Source organism: Cherax quadricarinatus, chromosome 65 (genome assembly GCF_038502225.1).
Source record: "Cherax quadricarinatus isolate ZL_2023a chromosome 65, ASM3850222v1, whole genome shotgun sequence".
NCBI classification, from domain to species: Eukaryota; Metazoa; Arthropoda; class Malacostraca; order Decapoda; family Parastacidae; genus Cherax; species Cherax quadricarinatus.
This window is the reverse complement of record NC_091356.1, coordinates 2,263,792-2,289,602: the sequence shown is the minus strand read 5'-3', so window position 1 is coordinate 2,289,602 and position 25,811 is coordinate 2,263,792. Positions and strand designations below refer to the sequence as shown.

The 25,811-nt window shown below is 42.7% G+C and overlaps 1 protein-coding gene across 3 annotated transcripts in view; it reads right to left on the bottom strand.

Moving 5' to 3' along the window:
* LOC128700583 (protogenin-like) overlaps window positions 1–24,355 on the bottom strand; it is a 792,820-nt gene extending 768,465 nt beyond the window's left edge. For all 3 annotated transcript variants that reach the window (XM_070098862.1, XM_070098863.1, XM_070098864.1), the window contains exon 1: window positions 23,962–24,355. In XM_070098862.1, coding sequence (XP_069954963.1) covers window positions 23,962–24,058 — 97 coding nt within the window. In that variant the 5' untranslated portion in view covers window positions 24,059–24,355. The remainder of the gene's footprint in view (window positions 1–23,961) is intronic.
* Between the last annotated feature and the right edge of the window lie 1,456 nt (window positions 24,356–25,811).

Sequence of the window (25,811 nt, the reverse complement as noted above, 5' to 3'; positions counted from 1 at the left end):
ATCCACAGAATTCTCCGCAAATTTACTAAGGTTCTTTAAGTTCATAAATTCTTTTCCTGACTGTCTGCGGTCAAACAAAGGGAGGGTTGTTCTGCATCTTGTATCGCTTGTTCCGAATTATTGAGAGAGCGCACGCACGCAGGCACGGACGCGCACGCGCACACACACACACATACACACAAACACACACACACACACACACACACACACACACACACACCAACAAGTGTTGGACGACATACATACAGATGAGGAGGAGGTGAAGAAACTGCTAAGGGACATCGATACCTCAAAGGCAATGGGACCGGACAACATCTCTCCGTGGGTCCTTAGAGAGGGAGCAGATATGTTGTGCATACCACTTACCACAATCTTCAACACATCCCTGGAAACTGGGCAACTACCTGAGGTATGGAAGACGGCAAATGTAGTTCCCATTTTCAAAAAAGGAGACAGAAAAGAGGCACTAAACTATAGACCTGTGTCATTGACGTGTATAGTATGCAAAATTATGGAGAAGATTATCAGGAGGAGAGTGGTGGAGCACCTGGAACGGAACAGGAGTATAAATGCCAACCAGCACGGATTCACGGAAGGCAAATCCTGTGTCACAAACCTTCTGGAGTTTTATGATAAAATAACAGAAGTAAGACAAGAGAGAGAGGGGTGGGTTGATTGCATCTTCTTGGACTGCAAGAAGGCCTTTGACACAGTTCCTCACAAGAGATTAGTGCAGAAGCTAGAGCATCAGGCGCATATAACAGGAAGGGCACTGCAATGGATCAGAGAATACCTGACAGGGAGGCAACAACGAGTCATGGTACGTAATGATGTATCACAGTGGGCACCTGTGACGAGCGGGGTCCCACAGGGGTCGGTCCTAGGACCAGTGCTATTTTTGGTATATGTGAACGACATGACGGAAGGGTTAGACTCAGAAGTGTCCCTGTTTGCAGATGATGTGAAGTTAATGAGGAGAATTAAATCTGATGAGGACCAGGCAGGACTTCAAAGAGACCTGGACAGACTGGACACCTGGTCCAGCAAATGGCTTCTCGAATTTAATCCTGCCAAATGCAAAGTCATGAAGATAGGGGAAGGGCACAGAAGACCACAGACAGAGTATAGGCTAGGTGGCCAAAGACTGCAAACCTCACTCAAGGAGAAAGATCTTGGGGTGAGTATAACACCGAGCATGTCTCCGGAAGCACACATCAATCAGATAACTGCTGCAGCATATGGGCGCCTGGCAAACCTGAGAACAGCATTCCGATACCTTAGTAAGGAATCATTCAAGACACTGTACACCGTGTATGTCAGGCCCATACTGGAGTATGCAGCACCTGTTTGTAACCCGCACTTGATAAAGCACGTCAAGAAACTAGAGAAAGTACAAAGGTTTGCAACAAGGTTAGTTCCAGAGCTAAGGGGAATGTCCTATGAAGAAAGATTAAGGGAAATCGGCCTGACGACACTGGAGGACAGGAGGGTCAGGGGAGACATGATAACGACATATAAAATACTGCGTGGAATAGACAAGGTGGACAAGAACAGGATGTTCCAGGGAGGGGACACAGAAACAAGAGGCCACAATTGGAAGTTGAAGACACAAATGAGTCAGAGAGATAGTAGGAAGTATTTCTTCAGTCATAGAGTTGTAAGGCAGTGGAATAGCCTAGAAAATGACGTAGTGGAGGCAGGAACCATACACAGTTTTAAGACGAGGTTTGATAAAGCTCATGGAGCGGGGAGAGAGAGGGCCTAGTAGCAACCGGTGAAGAGGCGGGGCCAGGAGCTAGGACTCGACCCCTGCAACCACAAATAGGTGAGTACAAATAGGTGAGTACACACACACACACACACACACACACACACACACACACACACACACACACACAGGTGGACAAAGACTACAGACCTCACTCAGGGAGAAAGACCTTGGGGTGACCATAACACCGAGCACGTCACCGGAGGCACACATCAACCAAATACCTGCTGCAGCATACGGGCGCCTGGCAAACCTGAGAATAGCGTTCCGATACCTTAATAAGGAATCGTTCAAGACACTGTACACTGTGTATGTTAGGCCCATACTGGAGTATGCAGCACCAGTCTGGAACCCACATCTGGTCAAGCACGTCAAGAAGTTAGAGAAAGTACAAAGGTTTGCAACAAGGCTAGTCCCAGAGCTCAGGGGAATGTCGTACGAGGAAAGGTTGAGGGAAATCGGACTGACGACACTGGAGGACAGAAGGGTCAGGGAAGACATGATAACGACATACAAGATACTGCGGGGAATAGACAAGGTGGACAGAGATAGGATGTTCCAGAGAGGGGACACAGAAACAAGGGGTCACAACTGGAAGCTGAAGACTCAGACGAGTCACAGGGACGTTAGGAAGTATTTCTTCAGTCATAGAGTCGTCAGGAAGTGGAATAGCCTAGCAAGTGAAGTAGTGGAGGCAGGAACCATACATAGTTTTAAGAAAAGGTATGACAAAGCTCAGGAAGCAGAGAGGGAGAGGACCTAGTAGCGATCAGTGAAGAGGCGGGGCCAGGAGCTGAGTCTCGACCCCTGCAACCACAATTAGGTGAGTACAATTAGGTGAGTACACACACACACACACACACACACACACACACACACACACACACACACATGCAGAACAACCACTGTAAAAAAATAGTGAAATTCCAAGCGCTTTCGTGACTTCTCATGTTATCAAGGAAGAATGGTAATGTAAGAAGTCACGGACGCGCTTAGAATTTCACTATTTTTTCACAGTGGTTATTCTGCATATTGTGATATCACCTGTTTACTATGATCTTATGGCATATATATATATATATATATATATATATATATATATATATATATATATATATATATATATATATATATATATATATATATATATATATATATATAATGCATGCACAGGACAAAGTAGTTTTTTAAATAGCTAACAATACTGCAACCAGCCGGGAATCGAACCCTGGACATGTAGCCCAGCTCTTGGAACCAAGCTAACCTCCCGACGCCTTAGCCCACTTGGCCACCATGGTACAAACATCGGGCACCCAGTGAGTACGCTGGATCTGCCACTCCTGATGAGAGAACATTCATCATTGAGGCTAAAACGTAGTGTAGTTTTAAAAATAGGTTGGACAAATACGTACATGAGTGGGTGCGAGTTCAACCTGACCAGCATGGAGCAGTAGGCCTGCGGCAGTGCTCTTTTTTTTCTTTTGTTCTCCATTAACAATACCGCGACCAGCCGGAAATATACCTATATATACACTCTTATATTGCAAATAGTTGCAGATTTAATTAGGATTTTGTTAAAAAACTGAAATTTGCAACATTTATGCAGGCAAAAATGACGGCAGAGTTTAATTGCACGAAAATCATAAATGCCGTAAAAATAAATTTGATATATGCAGATTTTTAATTACAGATTTAACACCAGCAACAACTACACCAACGTTGTATATAACACCAGCAACAACTACACCAACGTTGTATATAACACCAGCAACAACTACACCAACGTTGTATATAACACCAGCAACAACTACACCAACGTTGTATATAACACCAGCAACAACTACACCAACGTTGTATATAACACCAGCAACAACTACACCAACGTTGTATATAACACCAGCAACAACTACACCAACGTTGTATATAACACCAGCAACAACTACACCAACGTTGTATATAACACCAGCAACAACTACACCAACGTTGTATATAACACCAGCAACAACTACACCAACGTTGTATATAACACCAGCAACAACTACACCAACGTTGTATATAACACCAGCAACAACTACACCAACGCTGTATATAACACCAGCAACAACTACACCAACGTTGTATTTAACACCAGCAACAACTACACCAACGTTGTATATAACACCAGCAACAACTACACCAACGTTGTATATAACACCAGCAACAACTACACCAACGTTGTATATAACACCAGCAACAACTACACCAACGTTGTATATAACACCAGCAACAACTACACCAACGTTGTATATAACACCAGCAACAACTACACCAACGCTGTATATAACACCAGCAACAACTACACCAACGTTGTATTTAACACCAGCAACAACTACACCAACGTTGTATATAACACCACCAACAATCACACCAACGCTGTATATAACACCAGCAACAATGACACCAACGTTGTATATAACACCAGCAACAATGACACCAACGTTGTATATAACACCAGCAACAATGACACCAACGCTGTATATAACACCAGCAACAATCACACCAACGTTGTATATAACACCAGCAACAATCACACCAACGTTGTATATAACACCACCAACAATCACACCAACGCTGCATATAACACCAGCAACAATGACACCAACGTTGTATATAACACCAGCAACAACTACACCAACACCGCATATAACACCAGCAACAATTCACGGAACAGAAAACCAATATAGATAGCTGCCTTGACAGAAATGAAAAATCCTCATCACTCAAACATTCTGTCCCTATTCACCTTGTCAATACGTCTCAGTATTTTGTACGTTGTTATCATGTCATCCCTAGTATTCAGGTGATATGCTCGGTATGATACTGACTCCACGTCCTTCTCGAGGTTTGCAGCCTCTGCATCCATCCCTGAGGCTGTCACCGGTCGTCTTTGTCCTTCCCAAGCTTCATAACTTTGCACCTGGTGGGGTTGAACTCCAGGAGCTATTTGTCAGACCAGGTATGCACCCTGTCTAGCTCCCTTTGTAGCCCATCCTGGTTCTTGTTTCTCTATATTCTCCTCATTAGATTCACGTCATCAGCGAACAGGGGTACCTCTGGCAATATCCCTTCCGTCATGTCATTCACGTATACAAGAGAGAGCACCAGTTCTACGACCGATCCTTGTGGAACCCCGAGCGTAGTGTGTGACCCTAACGTCCTCTATGTCAGGTGGTGGTAGGTGTAGAGTGTCGCCGCATCGTCCCATGTGTCAGAGTGCCAAATGTAGGGTGTCGTCTTTCCGACCTAGGTGTTAGACTGCCAAGTGTAGAGTGTCACCTCTCCGTCCTGTGTGTCAGATAGTGGTTGCGGCAGTAAGCTAAGAAGTGAAGGTGACACTTGATCCTCTTAAAGTGTCTCTGATACCTCTTAGTGTCCTCGGCCTGGTGGTCGTGATGGTGGAGGGAGGACGTGTGTTGGAGGTGGAGGACCTGTGATAGTGGAGGGGGGACGTGTGGTGGTGGAGGACATGTGGTTCACCTTGTCTCCTCACTCCTGCAATAAATAGGTACTCGAATGTGTCTCCTTACATCTGGTGCCTCTGTTCACCTAGCAATAAATAGGTACCTGAGTGTGTCTCGTTACACCTGCTACCTCTGTTCACCTAGTAATAATACATACACCTGCTGCCCTTATTCACCTAGCAATAAATAGGTACTTGGGCGTCGGTCTACCTACACCTGCTGTCCCTGTTCACCTAGTAATAGATAAGTACTTGGGCGTCACTCTACATAAACCTGCGGCCCCTATTCACGTAGCAATAATTAGGTGTCCGGGTGTTAGTTATTTTAGCCTGCATCTTCAGTTCGCCTAGCATTTTATAGGTACCAGAGAGTTCATCACCTTACAGTTGCAGCTCCTGCTTAACTAGCAATAAATGGGTATCTGGATGCTAATCACATTACACCTGACACCCCTGTTCATTTAGCATTAAATAGGTAGCTCCTTTTCACCTTCAAGGAAATGGTTACCTGGGTGTTAGGTAACTGTTGTGAGTGGCATCCTGGGGTGACAGTGTACCTAAGACTGAAATTAACTTTTGAAAGCAAATGAGGCAGGATAACAGCTCCTTGTTTATAAATAACCTGGGGTAGGATAACAGTTCACAGTCTGTAGGTTAGGTTAGGTCAGGTTTGTCAGGAAACAGGACAAGTGTTTCCTGACGAGGGTCTCAGTCAGATGATGACAAACCATTGGAGGTTTTGGTCATCTGACCGAGGCCTTCCGCTGGCTTACCGGTCCACCTCTTTAAAAATTATGATCAAAATTATAACCATTAGGTTTCACAGTGTGTAACTGAACTAAGGTATGATAGCAGCTTATAACCTATTTTAATAAAATACAATACCGAAAAGCATAAATTATAGGTTTTAGTATATGGGACTGATCACCTTCAATCAGGTGGGATTGACCACCTTCAGTCATGGCTACGGGACTGATCACCTTCAATCAGGTGGGATTGACCACCTTCAGTCATGGCTACGGGACTGATCACCTTCAAGCAGGTGGGATTGACCACCTTCAGTCATGGCTACGGGACTGATCACCTTCAATCATGGCTATGGGACTGGCCACCTTCAGTCATGGCTATGGGACTGGCCACCTTCAGGCTATGGGACTGAAAACCTGTCAAGGCTGAGAGTGAAAGCTTCAAAATTACCTCTCCACACTATTTCCAATATTAGAATCGTCTCTGTATTGGACTGAAGAAACTTGCAACGTAGACAAAAAATTTGCATTAAAGATACCATTGTGCTGCACATGTCTCAGTCATTATTGATGAGCCGTAGTAAAAAAATATTATACCATTTCTTGTGGAGCTTCATGGGAGAGCTCAGCGGACGCAGCTCACTAGAGGTTTCAGTCTGACTCGAACTGCACACAGTATGAATATACTGTGTGCAGGCATGAATATACTGGACAGGCACCTAAAATCGGTACTTGACCAGCCGGGCTGTGGTTCGTACATCAGTTTGCGTGTGGCAAGCAGTAACAGCCTGGTTGATCAGACCCTGATCCACCACGAGGCCTGGTCTCAGACCAGGCCGCGAGGGTATTGACTCTCGAAACCTCCAGGTATACTCTGGGTATAAGGAGAGGTTATATCTCTCGGTGTATAAACGGTATACCCAGTGTTTATTTTTTTCACTATTTTAGGATAAAAGTTTTGTTGTTTGTTAAGGAAAAGTTTACCTGTAGCCTAAATATTCCTAGTATTGTGGATTGGTTTTAACCGTTGCTTCCCAATTAACCAGTCAGCCTATCCCAGCTGCTCTTCGCGAGTATTTTTAATAAATATTAAGTTTACATATTGTATTATATTTTGGCAGAGATCAGCGAACGGCAATTCAGTTGAAATTGAATATGGTGGTTGTGGAAGACTTCAAGAGTGTATCAGTCTGTAGTGGAAGGAAGGCGGGGTAGGGGTCGGCCTAGGAAAGGATGGAGGGAGGGGGTAAAGGAGGTTTTGTGTGCGAGGGGCTTGGACTTCCAGCAGGCGTGCGTGAGCGTGTTTGATAGGAGTGAATGGAGACGAATGGTTTTTAATACTTGACGTGCTGTTGGAGTGTGAGCAAAGTAACATTTATGAAGGGGTTCAGGGAAACTAGCAGGCCGGACTTGAGTCCTGGAGATGGGAAGTACAGTGCCTGCACTCTGAAGGAGGGGTGTTAATGTTGCAGTTTAAAAACTGTAGTGTAAAGCACCCTTCTGGCAAGACAGTGATGGAGTGAATGATGGTGAAAGTTTTTCTTTTTCGGGCCACCCTGCCTTGGTGGGAATCGGCCAGTGTGATAATAATAAAAAAAAAAAAAAAAAAATATATATAGTAGGTTGGTAGACAGCAACCACCCAGGGAAGTACTACCGTCCTGCCAGATGACTGTGAAACAGAAACCTGTAACTGTTTTGCATGATGGTAGGATTGCTGGTGTCTTTTTCTGTCTCATAAACACGCTAGATAACAGGGATATCTTGCTACTCCTACTTACACTTTGGTCACACTTCACAGACACGCACATGCATATATATATACATACATCTAGGTTTTTCTCCTTTTTCTAAATAGCTCTTGTTCTTCTTTATTTCTTCTATTGTCCATGGGGAAGTGGAAAAGAATCTTTCCTCCGTAAGCCATGCGTGTCGTATGAGGCGACTAAAATGCCGGGAGCAATGGGCTAGTAACCCCTTCTCCTGTAGACACTTACTAAAAAAGAGAAGAAGAAAAACTTTATAAAACTGGGATGCTTAAATGTGCGTGGATGTAGTGCGGATGACAAGAAACAGATGATTGCTGATGTTATGAATGAAAAGAAGTTGGATGTCCTGGCCCTAAGCGAAACAAAGCTGAAGGGGGTAGGAGAGTTTCAGTGGGGGGAAATAAATGGGATTAAATCTGGAGTATCTGAGAGAGTTAGAGCAAAGGAAGGGGTAGCAGTAATGTTAAATGATCAGTTATGGAAGGAGAAAAGAGAATATGAATGTGTAAATTCAAGAATTATGTGGATTAAAGTAAAGGTTGGATGCGAGAAGTGGGTCATAATAAGCGTGTATGCACCTGGAGAAGAGAGGAATGCAGAGGAGAGAGAGAGATTTTGGGAGATGTTAAGTGAATGTATAGGAGCCTTTGAACCAAGTGAGAGAGTAATTGTGGTAGGGGACCTGAATGCTAAAGTATGAGAAACTTTTAGAGAGGGTGTGGTAGGTAAGTTTGGGGTGCCAGGTGTAAATGATAATGGGAGCCCTTTGATTGAACTTTGTATAGAAAGGGGTTTAGTTATAGGTAATACATATTTTAAGAAAAAGAGGATAAATAAGTATACAAGATATGATGTAGGGCGAAATGACAGTAGTTTGTTGGATTATGTATTGGTAGATAAAAGACTGTTGAGTAGACTTCAGGATGTACATGTTTATAGAGGGGCCACAGATATATCAGATCACTTTCTAGTTGTAGCTACACTGAGAGTAAAAGGTAGATGGGATACAAGGAGAATAGAAGCATCAGGGAAGAGAGAGGTGAAGGTTTATAAACTAAAAGAGGAGGCAGTTAGGGTAAGATATAAACAGCTATTGGAGGATAGATGGGCTAATGAGAGCATAGGCAATGGGGTCGAAGAGGTATGGGGTAGGTTTAAAAATGTAGTGTTAGAGTGTTCAGCAGAAGTTTGTGGTTACAGGAAAGTGGGTGCGGGAGGGAAGAGGAGCGATTGGTGGAATGATGATGTAAAGAGAGTAGTAAGGGAGAAAAAGTTAGCATATGAGAAGTTTTTACAAAGTAGAAGTGATGCAAGGAGGGAAGAGTATATGGAGAAAAAGAGAGAGGTTAAGAGAGTGGTGAAGCAATGTAAAAAGAGAGCAAATGAGAGAGTGGGTGAGATGTTATCAACAAATTTTGTTGAAAATAAGAAAAAGTTTTGGAGTGAGATTAACAAGTTAAGAAAGCCTAGAGAACAAATGGATTTGTCAGTTAAAAATAGGAGAGGAGAGTTATTAAATGGAGAGTTAGATGTATTGGGAAGATGGAGGGAATATTTTGAGGAATTGTTAAATGTTGATGAAGATAGGGAAGCTGTGATTTCGTGTATAGGGCAAGGAGGAATAACATCTTGTAGGAGTGAGGAAGAGCCAGTTGTGAGTGTGGGGGAAGTTCGTGAGGCAGTAGGTAAAATGAAAGGGGGTAAGGCAGCCGGGATTGATGGGATAAAGATAGAAATGTTAAAAGCAGGTGGGGATATAGTTTTGGAGTGGTTGGTGCAATTATTTAATAAATGTATGGAAGAGGGTAAGGTACCTAGGGATTGGCAGAGAGCATGCGTAGTTCCTTTGTATAAAGGCAAAGGGGATAAAAGAGAGTGCAAAAATTATAGGGGGATAAGTCTGCTGAGTATACCTGGTAAAGTGTATGGTAGAGTTATTATTGAAAGAATTAAGAGTAAGACGGAGAATAGGATAGCAGATGAACAAGGAGGCTTTAGGAAAGGTAGGGGGTGTGTGGACCAGGTGTTTACAGTGAAACATATAAGTAAACAGTATTTAGATAAGGCTAAAGAGGTCTTTGTGGCATTTATGGATTTGGAAAAGGCGTATGACAGGGTGGATAGGGGGGCAATGTGGCAGATGTTGCAAGTGTATGGTGTAGGAGGTAGGTTACTGAAAGCAGTGAAGAGTTTTTACGAGGATAGTGAGGCTCAAGTTAGAGTATGTAGGAAAGAGGGAAATTATTTCCCAGTAAAAGTAGGCCTTAGACAAGGATGTGTGATGTCACCGTGGTTGTTTAATATATTTATAGATGGGGTTGTAAGAGAAGTAAATGCTGGGGTCTTGACAAGAGGCGTGGAGTTAAAAGATAAAGAATCACACACAAAGTGGGAGTTGTCACAGCTGCTCTTTGCTGATGACACTGTGCTCTTGGGAGATTCTGAAGAGAAGTTGCAGAGATTGGTGGATGAATTTGGTAGGGTGTGCAAAAGAAGAAAATTAAAGGTGAATACAGGAAAGAGTAAGGTTATGAGGATAAAAAGATTAGGTGATGAAAGATTGAATATCAGATTGGAGGGAGAGAGTATGGAGGAGGTGAATGTATTCAGATATTTGGGAGTGGACGTGTCAGCGGATGGGTCTATGAAAGATGAGGTGAATCATAGAATTGATGAGGGAAAAAGAGTGAGTGGTGCACTTAGGAGTCTGTGGAGACAAAGAACTTTGTCCTTGGAGGCAAAGAGGGGAATGTATGAGAGTATAGTTTTACCAACGCTCTTATATGGGTGTGAAGCATGGGTGATGAATGTTGCAGCGAGGAGAAGGCTGGAGGTAGTGGAGATGTCATGTCTGAGGGCAATGTGTGGTGTGAATATAATGCAGAAAATTCGTAGTTTGGAAGTTAGGAGGAGGTGCGGGATTACCAAAACTGTTGTCCAGAGGGCTGAGGAAGGGTTGTTGAGGTGGTTCGGACATGTAGAGAGAATGGAGCGAAACAGAATGACTTCAAGAGTGTATCAGTCTGTAGTGGAAGGAAGGCGGGGTAGGGGTCGGCCTAGGAAAGGTTGGAGAGAGGGGGTAAAGGAGGTTTTGTGTGCTAGGGGCTTGGACTTCCAGCAGGTATGCATGAGCGTGTTTGATAGGAGTGAATGGAGACAAATGGTTTTTAATACTTGACGTGCTGTTGGAGTGTGAGCAAAGTAACATTTATGAAGGGGTTCAGGGAAACCGGCAGGCCGGACTTGAGTCCTGGAGATGGGAAGTACAGTGCCTGCACTCTGAAGGAGGGGTGTTAATGTTGCAGTTTAAAAACTGTAGTGTAAAGCACCCTTCTGGCAAGACAGTGATGGAGTGAATGATGGTGAAAGTTTTTCTTTTTCGGGCCACCCTGCCTTGGTGGGAATCGGCCAGTGTGATAATAAAAAATAATATATATATATATATATATATATATATATATATATATATATATATATATATATATATATATATATATATATATATATATATATATATATATATATATATATATAATGGCAGGAGTCAGGAGTTTAAGCCTACAGTGAGATTAACCTCGCAGGTGAGGGTCACTGTGACCCTTGTGACCCTTCAAGCCAGTGATAGACAACAAAAGTTCTGAATGAAGCAAACTGAGGAAGAGTCGATAATACTTATTTTTTTTTTTTTGGTCCTGACGAAAGTTAATTAAGCTCCAGTATTTCCCTTTCTTTCGTAATAAGCAGCAACTATCATCAGAAACGTTTCTCACAGCCACGTAAGAGCAAATTCGCCAAAGTCAAGTGCAATCCAGATATTTTATTTCCTCTTTTTTTTTTTCTTAATGAGAATCGCCAAATCTTTCCTAAGCGCTGCAATTAGAGAACACTTGAAAGGAGATGAAGGAAATGTCTAATCAATACGTGCTAGAAGAATGTCATCAGTATGGGTGATGATGAGAGTAATATCGTCAAGTGTAACATTCACTTTTATCTCTTATGGTAACGAGAGATTGTTAGCGATGGCAAATCTTTGCTAATGACTTTTGGCTCTAAGTTGAATGCAAGGAAAGGTTCGCTTTGCACATAGTGCCCCTTTTTTTAGCCATATTGGCAGGCAATTTTGCCACCCAACACAATGTCCCGTACCTCGGCTGGTAGTGCACTCAGCTTGCACATCTAGGCCCGTGGTTGAATCCCAGGTAAGGGTGGCATTATTGGACGTGTTTCCTTATAACACCCGCTGTCCTTGTTCATCTAGCAACAAGTAAGTACCTGGTGTGGGTCGTATCCTGGGGACAAAATTAACCTATGTAGCCGAGAATGCTCTGCATAACCAGGGGTTTTCCATACAGTATGTCATTGATTTCAGTTAAGGTCTGTATAAGTTGTATCACGTACATGTAGAAATAAAAATGATTATTATTATTACTGACTGTGGCTTAAAGAAAGCGTAGGCCTACTAGCCCATGCTAGGGAGATCTAACTCCAATCAAACCCTTCTTACTTATGAATACACATCACAGTCCTTAGGTATAAGACATTTTGAAATTTTATGCAGATTTTTTTCAGAAAGGATTAAGCATTGCCATATAATTAGTGGAAGTTAGTTTGTGCCTGTTTAGTGGACTGCACTCTAGCAGTGCTGGACTACACTCTAGCAGTGCTGGACTACACTCTAGCAGTGCTGGACTACACTCTAGCAGTGCTGGACTACACTCTAGCAGTGCTGGACTACACTCTAGCAGTGCTGGACAACACTCTAGCAGTGCTGGACTACACTCTAGCAGTGCTGGACTACACTCTAGCAGTGCTGGACTACACTCTAGCAGTGCTGGACTACACTCTAGCAGTGCTGGACTGCACTCTAGCAGTGCTGGACTACACTCTAGCAGTGCTGGACTACACTCTAGCAGTGCTGGACTACACTCTAGCAGTGCTGGACTGCACTCTAGCAGTGCTGGATTACACTCTAGCAGTGCTGGACTACACCCTAGCAGTGCTGGACTACACTCTAGCAGTGCTGGACTACACTCTAGCAGTGCTGGACTGCACTCTAGCAGTGCTTGACTGCATTCTAGCAGTGCTGGACTACACTCTAGCAGTGCTGGACTACACTCTAGCAGTGCTATACTACACTCTAGCAGTGCTGGACTGCACTCTAGCAGTGCTGGACTACACTCTAGCAGTGCTGGACTACACTCTAGCAGTGCTGGACTACACTCTAGCAGTGCTGGACTACACTCTAGCAGTGCTGGACTACACTCTAGCAGTGCTGGACTACAATCTAGCAGTGCTGGACTACACTCTAGAAGTGCTGAACTACACACTAGCAGTGCTGGACTGCGCTCTAGCAGTGCTGGACTACACTTTAGCAGTGCTGGACTACACACCAACATTGCTGGACTACACACCAGCAGTGCTGGACTACACATCATCAGTGCTGGACTACACACCAGCAGTGCTGGACTACACACCAGTAGTGCTGGACTACACACCAGCAGTGCTGGACTACACACCAGCAGTGCTGGACTACACACCAGCAGTGCTGGACTACACTCTAGCAGTGCAGGACTACACACCAACAGTGCTGGACTACACACCAGCAGTGCTGGACTACACTCTAGCAGTGCTGGACTACACTCTAGCAGTGCTGGACTACACTCCAGCAGTGCTGGACTACACTCTAGCAGTGCTGGACTACACACCAGCAGTGCTGGACTATACACCAGCAGTGCTGGACTACACACCAGCAGTGCTGGACTACACACCAGCAGTGCTGGACTACACTCTAGCGGTGCTGGACTACACACCAGCAGTGCTGGACTACACACCAGCAGTGCTGGACTACACTCTAGCAGTGCTGGACTACACACCAGCAGTGCTGTACTACACACCAGCAGTGCTGGATTACACACCAGCAGTGCTGGACTACACACCAGCAGTGCTGGACTACACTCCAGCAGTGCTGGACTACACACCAGCAGTGCTGGACTTCACTCCAGCAGTGCTGGACTACACACCAGCAGTGCTGGACTACACACCAGCAGTGCTGGACTACACACCAGCAGTGCTGGACTACACACCAGCAGTGCTGGACTACACTCTAGCGGTGCTGGACTACACACCAGCAGTGCTGGACTACACACCAGCAGTGCTGGACTACACTCTAGCAGTGCTGGACTACACACCATCAGTGCTGTACTACACACCAGCAGTGCTGGATTACACACCAGCAGTGCTGGACTACACACCAGCAGTGCTGGACTACACTCCAGCAGTGCTGGACTACACACCAGCAGTGCTGGACTTCACTCCAGCAGTGCTGGACTACACACCAGCAGTGCTGGACTACACACCAGCAGTGCTGGACTACACACCAGCCGTGCTGGACTACACTAGCAGTGCTGGACTACACTCCAGCAGTGCTGGACTACACTCCAGCAGTGCTGGACTACACTCCAGCAGTGCTGGACTACACTCCAGCAGTGCTAGACTACGCTCCAGCAGTGCTAGACTACACTCCAGCAGTGCTAGACTACACTCCAGCAGTGCTGGACTACACTCCAGCAGTGCTGGACTACACTCCAGCAGTAGACTACGCTTGCTAAGGTGCTAGTGCAGTGCTGGACTACACTCCAGCAGTCCTTGAAGGTGGTGCCCTAACTACAACCCCAGATAAATTACCGAGAGTATATTATCAATATATAATCGTCGTTCTTGGTCGCTCATGTGTGGATTCATTGCTGGGTTGCATCCCTTAATATGCACACACACACACACACACACACACACACACACACACACACACACACACACACACACACACACACACACACACACACACACACACACACACACACACTATAACGATGATAACGACATGACATGATAACGACATACAAAATACTGAGAGGAATTGACAAGGTGGACAAAGACAGGATGTTCCAGAGATTGGACACAGCAACAAGGGGACACAGTTGGAAGTTGAAGAGACACAGATGAATCACAGGGATGTTAGGAAGTATTTCTTCAGCCACAGAGTAGTCAGAAAGTGGAATAGTTTGGGAAGCGATGTAGTGGAGGCAGAATCTATACATAGCTTTAAGCAGAGGTATGATAAAGCTCACTGTTCAGGGAGAGTGATCTAGTAGCGACCAGTGAAGAGGCGGGGCTAGGAGCTTGGACTCGACCCCTGCAACCTCAACTAGATGAGTACAACTAGGTGAGTACACACACACACAGGGCTGCTCTTGCTGGACAAGAAAAGTTTTGCTTGAGAGAAGTGGGAGCGAGCGAGAGAGAGAGAGAGAGAGAGAAAAAAAAGTAGGCATATGTGTCCAGGACTGCCGTCCTAGAAGCATAGGCCTCTAAATGCTGTACCAACAACAGTTTTTTAGCCTTTGAAAAGTGGCAGATCATGCAGAGGTTGGCCACTATGTCGACAAGCTGGTACTACCGATCCTGCTCAAGAATTTTGTACGATATACGACTGAAGATCTACAGGAGTATCTCGAAAGTAAGAGGTTGTTACACAGATAGTGGATATGTTGAAGGTACACCGAGCAAATGAACGTCCACAACTCATTCGGCATCGGTGCATTCAGGCAAGACCTAGTGGCCGCATTAATTCTAAAAATGGTTGGTTGGTTAATGGGGCTTCAAGCCTGTCGACTACACGAGAGTAATGCTGCATGTTACCTTTTCACCAACTGCCAAAAATACTTTAATCTTTAAGGTTAGAATTTAAGTAAACTCTGACCGTGTATGCAGTGAGAGGTCTTATGTACCTGATGTAGGTACGGATCGTGGAGATACTTCCTGGAGATACATATAAACAGGCAAACAATGACTGGCCAGGGGAGATCATTAAACCTGCTCATTATAAGACTACGACACAAATAAAAATAATACTATCATTGAAATAAGCTAGGCCAAATTCTCCAGTAATACTACACGTTCTTAAACGAGGAGAGTAAACTCTAACTCAGTTCCAATCTGCAAACCGATTAGAACGTGTCAATTGTAGCCAGGCTGGAGGAGAGGCTCGTCGGCGGGAGGCAGTCCACAGCCGAAGAGAAAATAACTACCGTAATAGTTTTTACTGACAGCCTGAATATGCCCAGCTAACCACCGAAGTAATTAAAATTACACTGCTTCTATTTTAGCGTACCTCTGAAGTAGCTTCGAAACATTTAGATTCACTTATTGAGGTATTCAGTGGTAAGTATCCCATCTTCCACATATACTGAGGTAAACTTCTTGTTAGATGCCTAGGGCGAGGCTGTATCTAGCATACTCACGAACGGCTTATTTTTTAGGAAGTTTCAGTGAACCGTGTGTGTATATGCGGCTCTGATTAATTCCCTGTTCACGACGTGCAATTTCTGGTAGGAAATAATGTTCTAACGTTGCGTTTTGTGTGTGGTGGACCTCTCGTGGTTTCGGGCGCACACAAGCAACAAATTCTAGAAAAAGGAATGGACTCTATCGCATCACAGTGGTGGCTGAGGTTGTTGTGGTATTGACACACACATACTGATATTTTTTTGAGCATAGTACACATGCAGTGCACAGATAAATATATAATAATATTTTGTAATAGTCATATCTAACGTGAAATCAAACTGTTTAAAACTGCAGTCAGATTTCATTTTTGATTCTGCGACCCTAAATACTATACGTAGCCACAAGGCACTCGAGGATGTTTATCAGGAACATAAAACAGGTGATATATATCAAATCAGCTTAAAAAAATGTAGTAGTAAGGATAATGCAATTAATTCAGATACTTTCACACGTATATTTCTTGCACACCCTTCAGGGTCTGTGCCTCGTTGCTAGTAAAAGTCGTTCTTACAGCGTGAAAAAAAAAACCGTCCGAGAGGTGAAAACCAAAACTCCACCAGCATCTCCAAAATTGAAAGCACAGATCAGCAAGTATAAAGAGATGGGGAAACTGCAGAAGCAATCAGATTTATCACTAGCAATGAAACAAATCTCCTTCCGAGATTCCACCACAGCAGAAGCTTTACAAGGCAACACCCACCCAGAGCACCTAATAACGATAATGACCTTCATGACTACGCCACCAGAACAGAACCAGTGACAGTCCAAGAACCAGAAATTTACGAGGTTGCTAAGGCCTTTCACCTGGTTCTGCGGGTAGTTTCACGGGATTAAAGACGCAACATATCAAGCAAATGCTTAACCCAGCAGATGAAGATGTTGCAGAGCGCTACAGCACATCAAGCAGATGTTCAACCCGGCAGATGGAGATGTTGCAGAGCGTCTCTTCGAGTTCACTAAGTTTGCCAGTATCTCGCTGGTGGTGTTCCTGAAACTGTTAGGTACATCCCTCATTAAAAAAAATGTAGGAATGAGGTATTTCGTTGTTGGAAACTCTGTACGCCACCTTGCTGGGAAGGCAGCAGTGAGAGCAGTGAGCCGTGATGCGACCATCATACCGAGACCAATTGAGCAGGAGTTCGGGATTCCCCAAGGCTGTGAAGCAACAATCCATACTGCACGTACATAGCACACGAACTTCACATACCAGACATCTATGATCAAGCTGGTTTTTGCAAATGTCTTTAATTCACTCAAAAGGGACGTTGATCTCAGAGTCGTTCATAGCCATTTCCCTAAACTTCATTCATGCACTCATACTACAAAAGTGACTCGAAACTTCTCTCTGGTGAGTGTGAAGGTATCTAACAGGAAGACCTTATTCCTCTCCTTTTTTTCTTGGCCATGAAAAAAGATCATTGAGGACCTGACCAGCGAACTCAGTATCTGCTTCTTGGCAGAAGACGTACTAGCAGGCACCACAGAATCCCTTGTAGAACACATTAGAATTGTCAAAGAGCAAGGAGGGAATAATGATAGAATTACCGACAAAATGTTAGGTAAATAGACACATGTAACTAATGTGACATTTTAATGTGGCAAGGTTTTGCTCTCAGGAGCTTTGTCAAGCCGTTACAAACGGCTTGTCAAGCAGTTTTGTCAAGCCGTTTCGCTTTGTCAAGCCGTTACAAACGGCTTGACAGAGCTCCTAGAGAGCGAAACGTTGCCACAGCAAAATGTCACATTAATTGCATGTGTCCATTTACCTACGAATATAGTTCTATCCCTAAACTTCTCGAAATTAATGTCTTCAAACAAACACACCACTAAACAAGTCCCAGCTGGTCTGCCAGGAGTTATGTGCCACTGATTCCACTGCTGCTCTCCTTGATGCCTTACCTGGAACTTCTGCTACTTGTAAGATTGAGGAAAAAAAAATCTATCCTCAAACGGTTATAAACCGCGATTAACGTCACTAATAACCACGATGCCTTGTACATATCTTCTTACCAGGTAACTATTCCTCCAAAAACTTTCTTACTTTTTACGAAGTTCTCCATTTTTTACCAGTCTCAAACTGGGAGAGTAAGACTTCCTTCAAAAATCCGTGCTAGGAAGAGTTCTAAACTTTTCCCTGAATTATTCATAGTGGGAGCAAGCCACACTTCCAGTCAAATTAGGCAAACTGAGTATATCTACAGCCTCTTAGATGACTTTTTTTTTCTTGTATTTTTCAATGGATTTAGCGAGCTGATGAAAAAAAAATCCAACTATGACTCACAAACAGTCCAGCTGGGACAGGCTAATCAGGGAAAAGGCTTCTGTTGCTATATTACAGTGTGCCGAGAGAGCTCGCCTTTTAACAGTAAGTGTACATCACTAGGGTGATTTTCTCCTAGAAGTTCTTATCTCTGCCACCAGAGCACATCTTAACTGGCGGACCCTTCGTACTGCAGTGGCTCTCCACCTTGCTGTCTCGTATCCACACTGTGTATGAGAGTAACAGCAGCAAAGTGGTAGTTGACCGAATACTGTCTGCATGTTTATGAATAACACACATTTGCAACACTTGGGCATCTCTATTGTAAAAAAGTTTCACCTGCCCAGCAGACTTCTTCAGTTAAATATAGAAAGCAGTAGCATTCTGGAAGCAGTAGTAGTAGTATTTTTTTTTTATTATCACACTGGCCGATTCCCACCAAGGCAGGGTGGCCCGAAAAAGAAAAACTTTCACCATCATTCACTCCATCACTGTCTTGCCAGAAGGGTGCTTTACACTACAGTTTTTAAACTGCAACATTAACACCCCTCCTTCAGAGTGCAGGCACTGTACTTCCCATCTCCAGGACTCAAGTCCGGCCTGCCGGTTTCCCTGAATCCCTTCATAAATGTTACTTTGCTCACACTCCAACAGCACGTAAAGTATTAAAAACCATTTGTCTCCATTCACTCCTATCAAACACGCTCACGCATGCCTGCTGGAAGTCCAAGCCCCTCGCACACAAAACCTCCTTTACCCCCTCCCTCCAACCCTTCCTAGGCCGACCCCTACCCCGCCTTCCTTCCACTACAGACTGATACACTCTTGAAGTTATTCTGTTTCGCTCCATCACCCTCGGTGGGAGGTGGTCAGTCCCTCAAGCATAAAGCATGCGGCTAGAATTTACTTACTAGAGTAGAGAGATGAAGCAGTTGAAAGTGACGTCAGCAGCGAGCGTGGCCCACGAGTGGAAGCAGGTCAAGCTGAACAGAGGTTCAGCAGAGTTGTAAAAGGCTTCCCCTGTACCAAGATGCAATGATGTTGCTATGTCACACCAGTATTATTGGCGGTAGACAACATATTATGTAATAAAATATACCTACTGGTAAAAAAGAATGAAAAGATGGGGTGATAGGGGAAGTGGAATATTCAGACGGCTTCAGGAAGAAATCCAAATATTTTTCCTTGAAGCCTTTTTATCCACCTCGAGGCTCTGGTCCCACAATTTACACCAGAGGTAGACCCCCGTATATATATATATATATATATATATATATATATATATATATATATATATATATATATATATATATATATATATATATATATATATATATATATATAATTATTTATGAACACATCGGCCGATTCCCACCAAGGCAGGGTGGCTCGAAAAAGAAAATCTTTCATCATCATTCACTCCATCACTGTCTTGCCAGAAGGGTGCTTTACACTACAATTTATAAAACTGCAACATTAACCCCCCTCCTTCAGAGTGCAGACACTGTACTTCCCATCTCCAGGACTCAAGTCCGGCCTGCCGGTTTCCCTGAATCCCTTCACAAATGTTACTTTGCTCACACTCCAACAGCACAAGTATTAAAAAACCATTTGTCTCTATTCACTCCTATCAAATACGCTCACGCATGCTTGCTGGAAGTCCAAGCCCCTCGCACACAAAACCTCCTTTACCCCCTCCCTCCAACCTTTCCTTGGCCGACCCCTACCCCGCCTCCCCTCCACTACAGATTTATACACTTTCGAAGTCATTTTGTTTCGTTCCATTCTCTCTACATGTCCGAACCACCTCAACAACCCTTCCTCAGCCCTCTGGACAACAGTTTTGGCAATCCCGCACCTCCTCCTAACTCCCCAACTACAAATTCTCTGCATTATATTCACGCCACACATTGAAATGACATTTCCTCTCTCTCTCTCTCTCTCTCTCTCTCTCTCTCTCTCTCTCTCTCTCTCTATATATATATATATATATATATATATATATATATATATATATATATATATATATATATATATATAATATATATTATACGTATGCAATAAGATCACAGTAAACAGGTGATATCACAATATACAAAACAATCACTGTGAGAAAATAGTGAAATTCCAAGCGCTTTTGTGATGTTTCACATTATCGTAGTTTCTTGATAATGTGAGAAGTCACGAACGCGCTTGGTATTTCGCTATTTTTTCACAATGGTTGTTTTGAAACTGATAAAGTGTTAGATAAAGCAATGTAGACAGTTGTTAAGGTTAAATATTACAACTTAATAACAATAATATATAAAATATACAATATCCGTAAACTTTGTCCTGTGTGTGAAAAAAATACAGTCACCTAATATCGTAAAATCTGTGCTATTGTTATTCTATACAGGAATTACAACAGTAATGTTGATGATGCGAGTGTCACTCAGTGTATAGGATCTACGCGGGTGATTATGCATTTTTTTTTTGTTGAGGGGTGTGAGGACGTGACAACTGTCTAGATGCAGATGTAATCGCTTTATCATGTATCGCTTCGTGAAGAGCTTTATAAAGTCACGTTTCGCTGTGTTTACAGCTTTGTAAACTGCTTCCCTCCGCGTAGAGTTTGACTAAATCATGTTACGTTCTGCGTAGAGATTTAGCAAGTCACATTTTGCTCTCTGTGAAGTTTTATCTAGCCATGTTTCGCTCTGCATAGAGCTTTATCAGTCATGTTTCCCTCTGTAGAGCTTTATTAAGCTGTATTTCGCTTTCCGGAAAGCTTCATCGAGTCATGTTTCTCTTTATGTAGAGCTCTGTCAAGCTATACTTCGCTCTGTGTAGAGCTTCATCAAGCCATGTTTTGCTCTTTGTAGAGCTTAATCAAACCGTGTTTCCCTGTGTTGAGCTTCATAGAGTCACAACTTTATAAAGCTCTCCGCCAGGCGAAACAATGCTTGCTTTGCAGTACGACATTTGGACCCAGAAAGCAAGGTAAATAAATACACTGACGTACAGTAAGGGGAAGTTAGTCAGGCGCCTCGCATTAAGGGGGATGGATGCTCGTGCAGAATATAACGTTTCCCGTTTCTTCTCTGCTTCCTCTTTGCCAGACGCATCGTGGCCGATAGTTTTTTTTTTTTTTGTTAAATTTTACCATTTTTATAGGTTTGTGTAACGTTAGTTAATCTAACCTAGCGAAAATTTATTTATCTAAACTTAGTCTAACCTAAATTAACCTACTACCTAACCAAACGTAACCTAACCTAACTTAACTAATAGCTAACTTAACCTTACCTAACTTTACCACCTAACATAACTTAACCTTACCTAACTTTACCACCTAACATAACTTAACCTTACCTAACTTTACCACCTAACATAACTTAACCTATCCTAACTACTACCTAACTTAACCTAGTCTAACTTAACCTAATCTAACCTAACTACTACCTAATTTAACCTAACCTAACCTAACTTGTCGTAGCATAAATGAAATAACATTTGAAGAATCATACAAAGCGTTGCGAAATTTATTTTGAGCATTATGTCTAAAAATGTTGGTTACAAGTGCTCCGGGCAGGTACACACGATGATCAAACTGAGTGGAAAGTGCTGTCAAGTGTGGTCAGGTGTTGTCAAGTGTGGTCAGGTGTTGTCAAGTGTGGTCAGGTGTTGTCAAGTGTGGTCAGGTGTTGTCATGAGCTGTCAAGCACGGTTAAGAGAGGAGAGTTTACCTCGTACAATTCAACAAGGAATAACATTAATGTATGCCCAAGTAGCATTAATGTATGCCCAGGTAGCATTAATGTATGCCCAAGTAGCATATATGTTAGGCCACGTAACATTAATGTATGACCATTTAGCATTAATATATGCCCAAGTAGCATTAAAGTCTGCCATGTGATAAAGTAACGTTGACACTCCTGTGCACTCTTGCAATGGGCTGAATCTCTTAAAGTGTAGTGTGTACTGTTGTTGTAGCGGTGTAGTTGTACGGCATCCACTTGGTATTACCCAGACGCCAGGTTGTATCCCAAGGAAGGCGTTGGCTTCTTAAAATTAAATAAACAGCTCTGGAAATGACTTCTTATGTAATATATATATATATATATATATATATATATATATATATATATATATATATATATATATATATATATATATATATATATATATATATATTTCTTTTTTTTCAACAAGACGGCCGTCTCCCACCGAGGCAGGGTGACCCAAAAAAGAAAGCAAATCCCCAAAAAGAAAATACTTTCATCATCATTCAACATTTTCACCACACTCACACATTATCACTGCTTTTGCAGAGGTGCTCAGAATACAACAGTTTAGAAGCATATACGTATAAAGATACACAACATATCCCTCCAAACTGCCAATATCCCAAACCCCTCCTTTAAAGTGCAGGCATTGTATTTCCCATTTCCAGGACTCAAGTCCGACTATATGAAAATAACCGGTTTCCCTGAATCCCTTCACTAAATATTACCCTGCTCACACTCCAACAGATCGTCAGGTCCCAAGTATCATTCGTCTCTATTCACTCCTATCTTACACGCTCATGCACGCTTGCTGGAAGTCCAAGCCCCTTGCCCACAAAACCTCCTTTACCCCCTCTTTCCAACCCTTTCGAGGACGACCCCTACCCCTCCTTCCTTCCCCTATAGATTTATATGCTTTCCATGTCATTCTACTTTGATCCATTCTCTCTAAATGACCAAACCACCTCAACAACCCCTCTTCTGCCCTCTGACTAATACTTTTATTAACTCCACACCTTCTCCTAATTTCCACACTCCGAATTTTCTGCATAATATTTACACTACACATTGCCCTTATATATATATATATATATATATATATATATATATATATATATATATATATATATATATATATATATATATATATATATATTATATATATATATATATTTGTAGAGCATTTTGAACATGTAAATCATTCAGCACTTTTGATAATAAAAGTGCAAATAACACTCACTCATACGAAAAATAAAGGTAAAAATAACAGACAATAAAAACTAGCCATATAAATTAAACACAAACCTAAATAAATACTTTTATTCCCGAATAAAAATAACCAGCACCTGTTAAAAAATCCAGTTAAATTATTAATGTCAATAGACGTACTAAAAGTTCCCCGAAGTCCCTAAAGACAACTCGGCAGTTATAAAAATTATAATGATATCGGCATGGTCTAAGCCGTAGGCAGATTTTTTACAATGTGTTGTGCAGTCAGCAGCAGACCACACGGTACACAGGGCAGGCACTGGGTAGGAGCACCTGCTGACAGGTGGCTGTGAGCGAGATGTGTGTCCGATCTTCAGTCGACAGAGGTTCGTCTCAAAGCGATGATTGCTGTTCAGAGAGAATCGCCAGACACCACCATTATGCCCAATTCTTTTTTACTTCTCGTCTGTAGGGCCCACTGGGTTCAGGAGAAAGACAGACAGACAGACAGACAGACAGAGACAGAAGGGCTGGAAGAGCAGAGCAACAACAACACACACTAACATAGTGACTTGTTCAACAAGAAAGGTTTAACACTTACCTCTGAGGAACTGGTGTTGTTTGGCCTGGAACGAGAGGTGACACAGGGTGACGAGGCCTAAAAGGCTTAATGCCCACGACTGCGCCATTGAGGTCATGTTAGTAGAGGTCACACATTCAACGTCACTAGAGACGGGGTTTCACGAACACCGACCGAAATTAAATTTTTTTAATACAGACGTATCTGTTCCTTTCTTCTGTCGTGGTGAATAAGATGAGTGAAGTGAGTCACAGTTCCCTAAGATATCCGACCCAAATATATACGTTGAGGTCCCTTAACTGATGGCTTCCAATACGTATGATGTGTGTCGGGCTGACGTTCGCTATTTTGTATTTTCCTGATGGAGAGTTTGTAGCAAACTGTGGAAATAGTTGTGGTGAATTGATGAATACTTTATAGAATACTGGTTAAAACTATTATGTTTGTAACAGGTGAACTAGTGGCAATTGGTGAACAGTTTGTGAACTGTTGCAGCAACCAGGAAAGTTGTTTAACAGGAAAATAGCGTCGACTTGCTTTTCTCAGCTTCTTGACCTATCTTTTATATTTTACTTGGTTACAACAGCACCAAAAATGTTCTCTAACCATCAGGTACGGAATGAGGCGAGTTACGTACAGGGAATTGTGGCTTGATAACTACACTACTGAGTATTAAAACTTCTCTTACTCCTTGAATATACTTGGCTACTCCTCCAGGATACTTAGCAACACCTTGGAGATACTTGGCTACTCTTTGAAGGAACTTGGCTGCACTTCCAAGATTCTTCACTAACACCTCCAGGATAGTTATAGGTCCAAAATAATTGGCTAAACTTTTAAGGTACTTGGCTACTCGTACAGCTTTGTAAACTTAAAAGAAATCCTGCTTGTTAAAAATGGTAGTGCTGCTTGTGGTGGGTGGTGTCGTTGGTTATATTTGTACAGTCTCAACACGAAGTCTTCGGTTCGTTGAAAACAGACGCAGCACAAGACTCTTTCAGAGAGGATGGAATCATTGGAGTGACGAGAGGAACTGAAGTACCTGGTGTAGCCTGCTTATCAGACTGAGTTCCCCTCTTAGGCAGAGCTTCCACAAGAACCGCACCACTGGAAAAAAAGAAGAGAAATAAGCGTTATAAGCGCTGGCAAAAATCGGAATAGTCACAATTAAACCTACAGTCTGGGATATCAGATGACAATTCGGCCAGCCCTTGATAATAGTTTAGGATGAACCGAAGTGTTGTTTAAGGTTTCCTCTCTAAATTATGGATGAGTTGCGAGGTGTTCTCTCCACCGTAACGTGACGTATATATTAGTTCATACTGCACATCAATTATACATGCATATGTATACATATTCATCTGAGTTTCCTATTAATTTCTTGAAAGGTCTCGTTTTTATAGTATACCTTTTCATCTCCATGATGAATGAAATAGAGAAAAATGTTCCCCACGTAGGCAGTGTGTCGAGGAAGATGACAAACCCGGGAACAAGTATTAGTAATCTCCCTTCTACTATATTAATTACTAAATCGATAATCAAAACATTTTTAAAGTTGAGTTGTAGTACGGATGATAAGTTAAACAAAGCTTAAGGGGATAAGAAAATTTCAATGGAAAAAGTAAACGGGATTACATCGTGTATATTTGAGAGAATCACTGCTAAAGAGAGAGTTAATAATAATATTAAACAATCAACTGTGGAAGGGAAAGAGGAGTTATAGGAGTATAAATTCAAGAATATGTGGAGGAGGGGATGTGAGAAGTTAGTTGTTAGTGTTTATTCACCTGGGGAGGAGAGAAGTCAAGAGGAGAGGGAGAGATTTTTGGAGATGTAAAGTGAGTGTTTTGGGAGGTTTGTAAAAAAAAAAA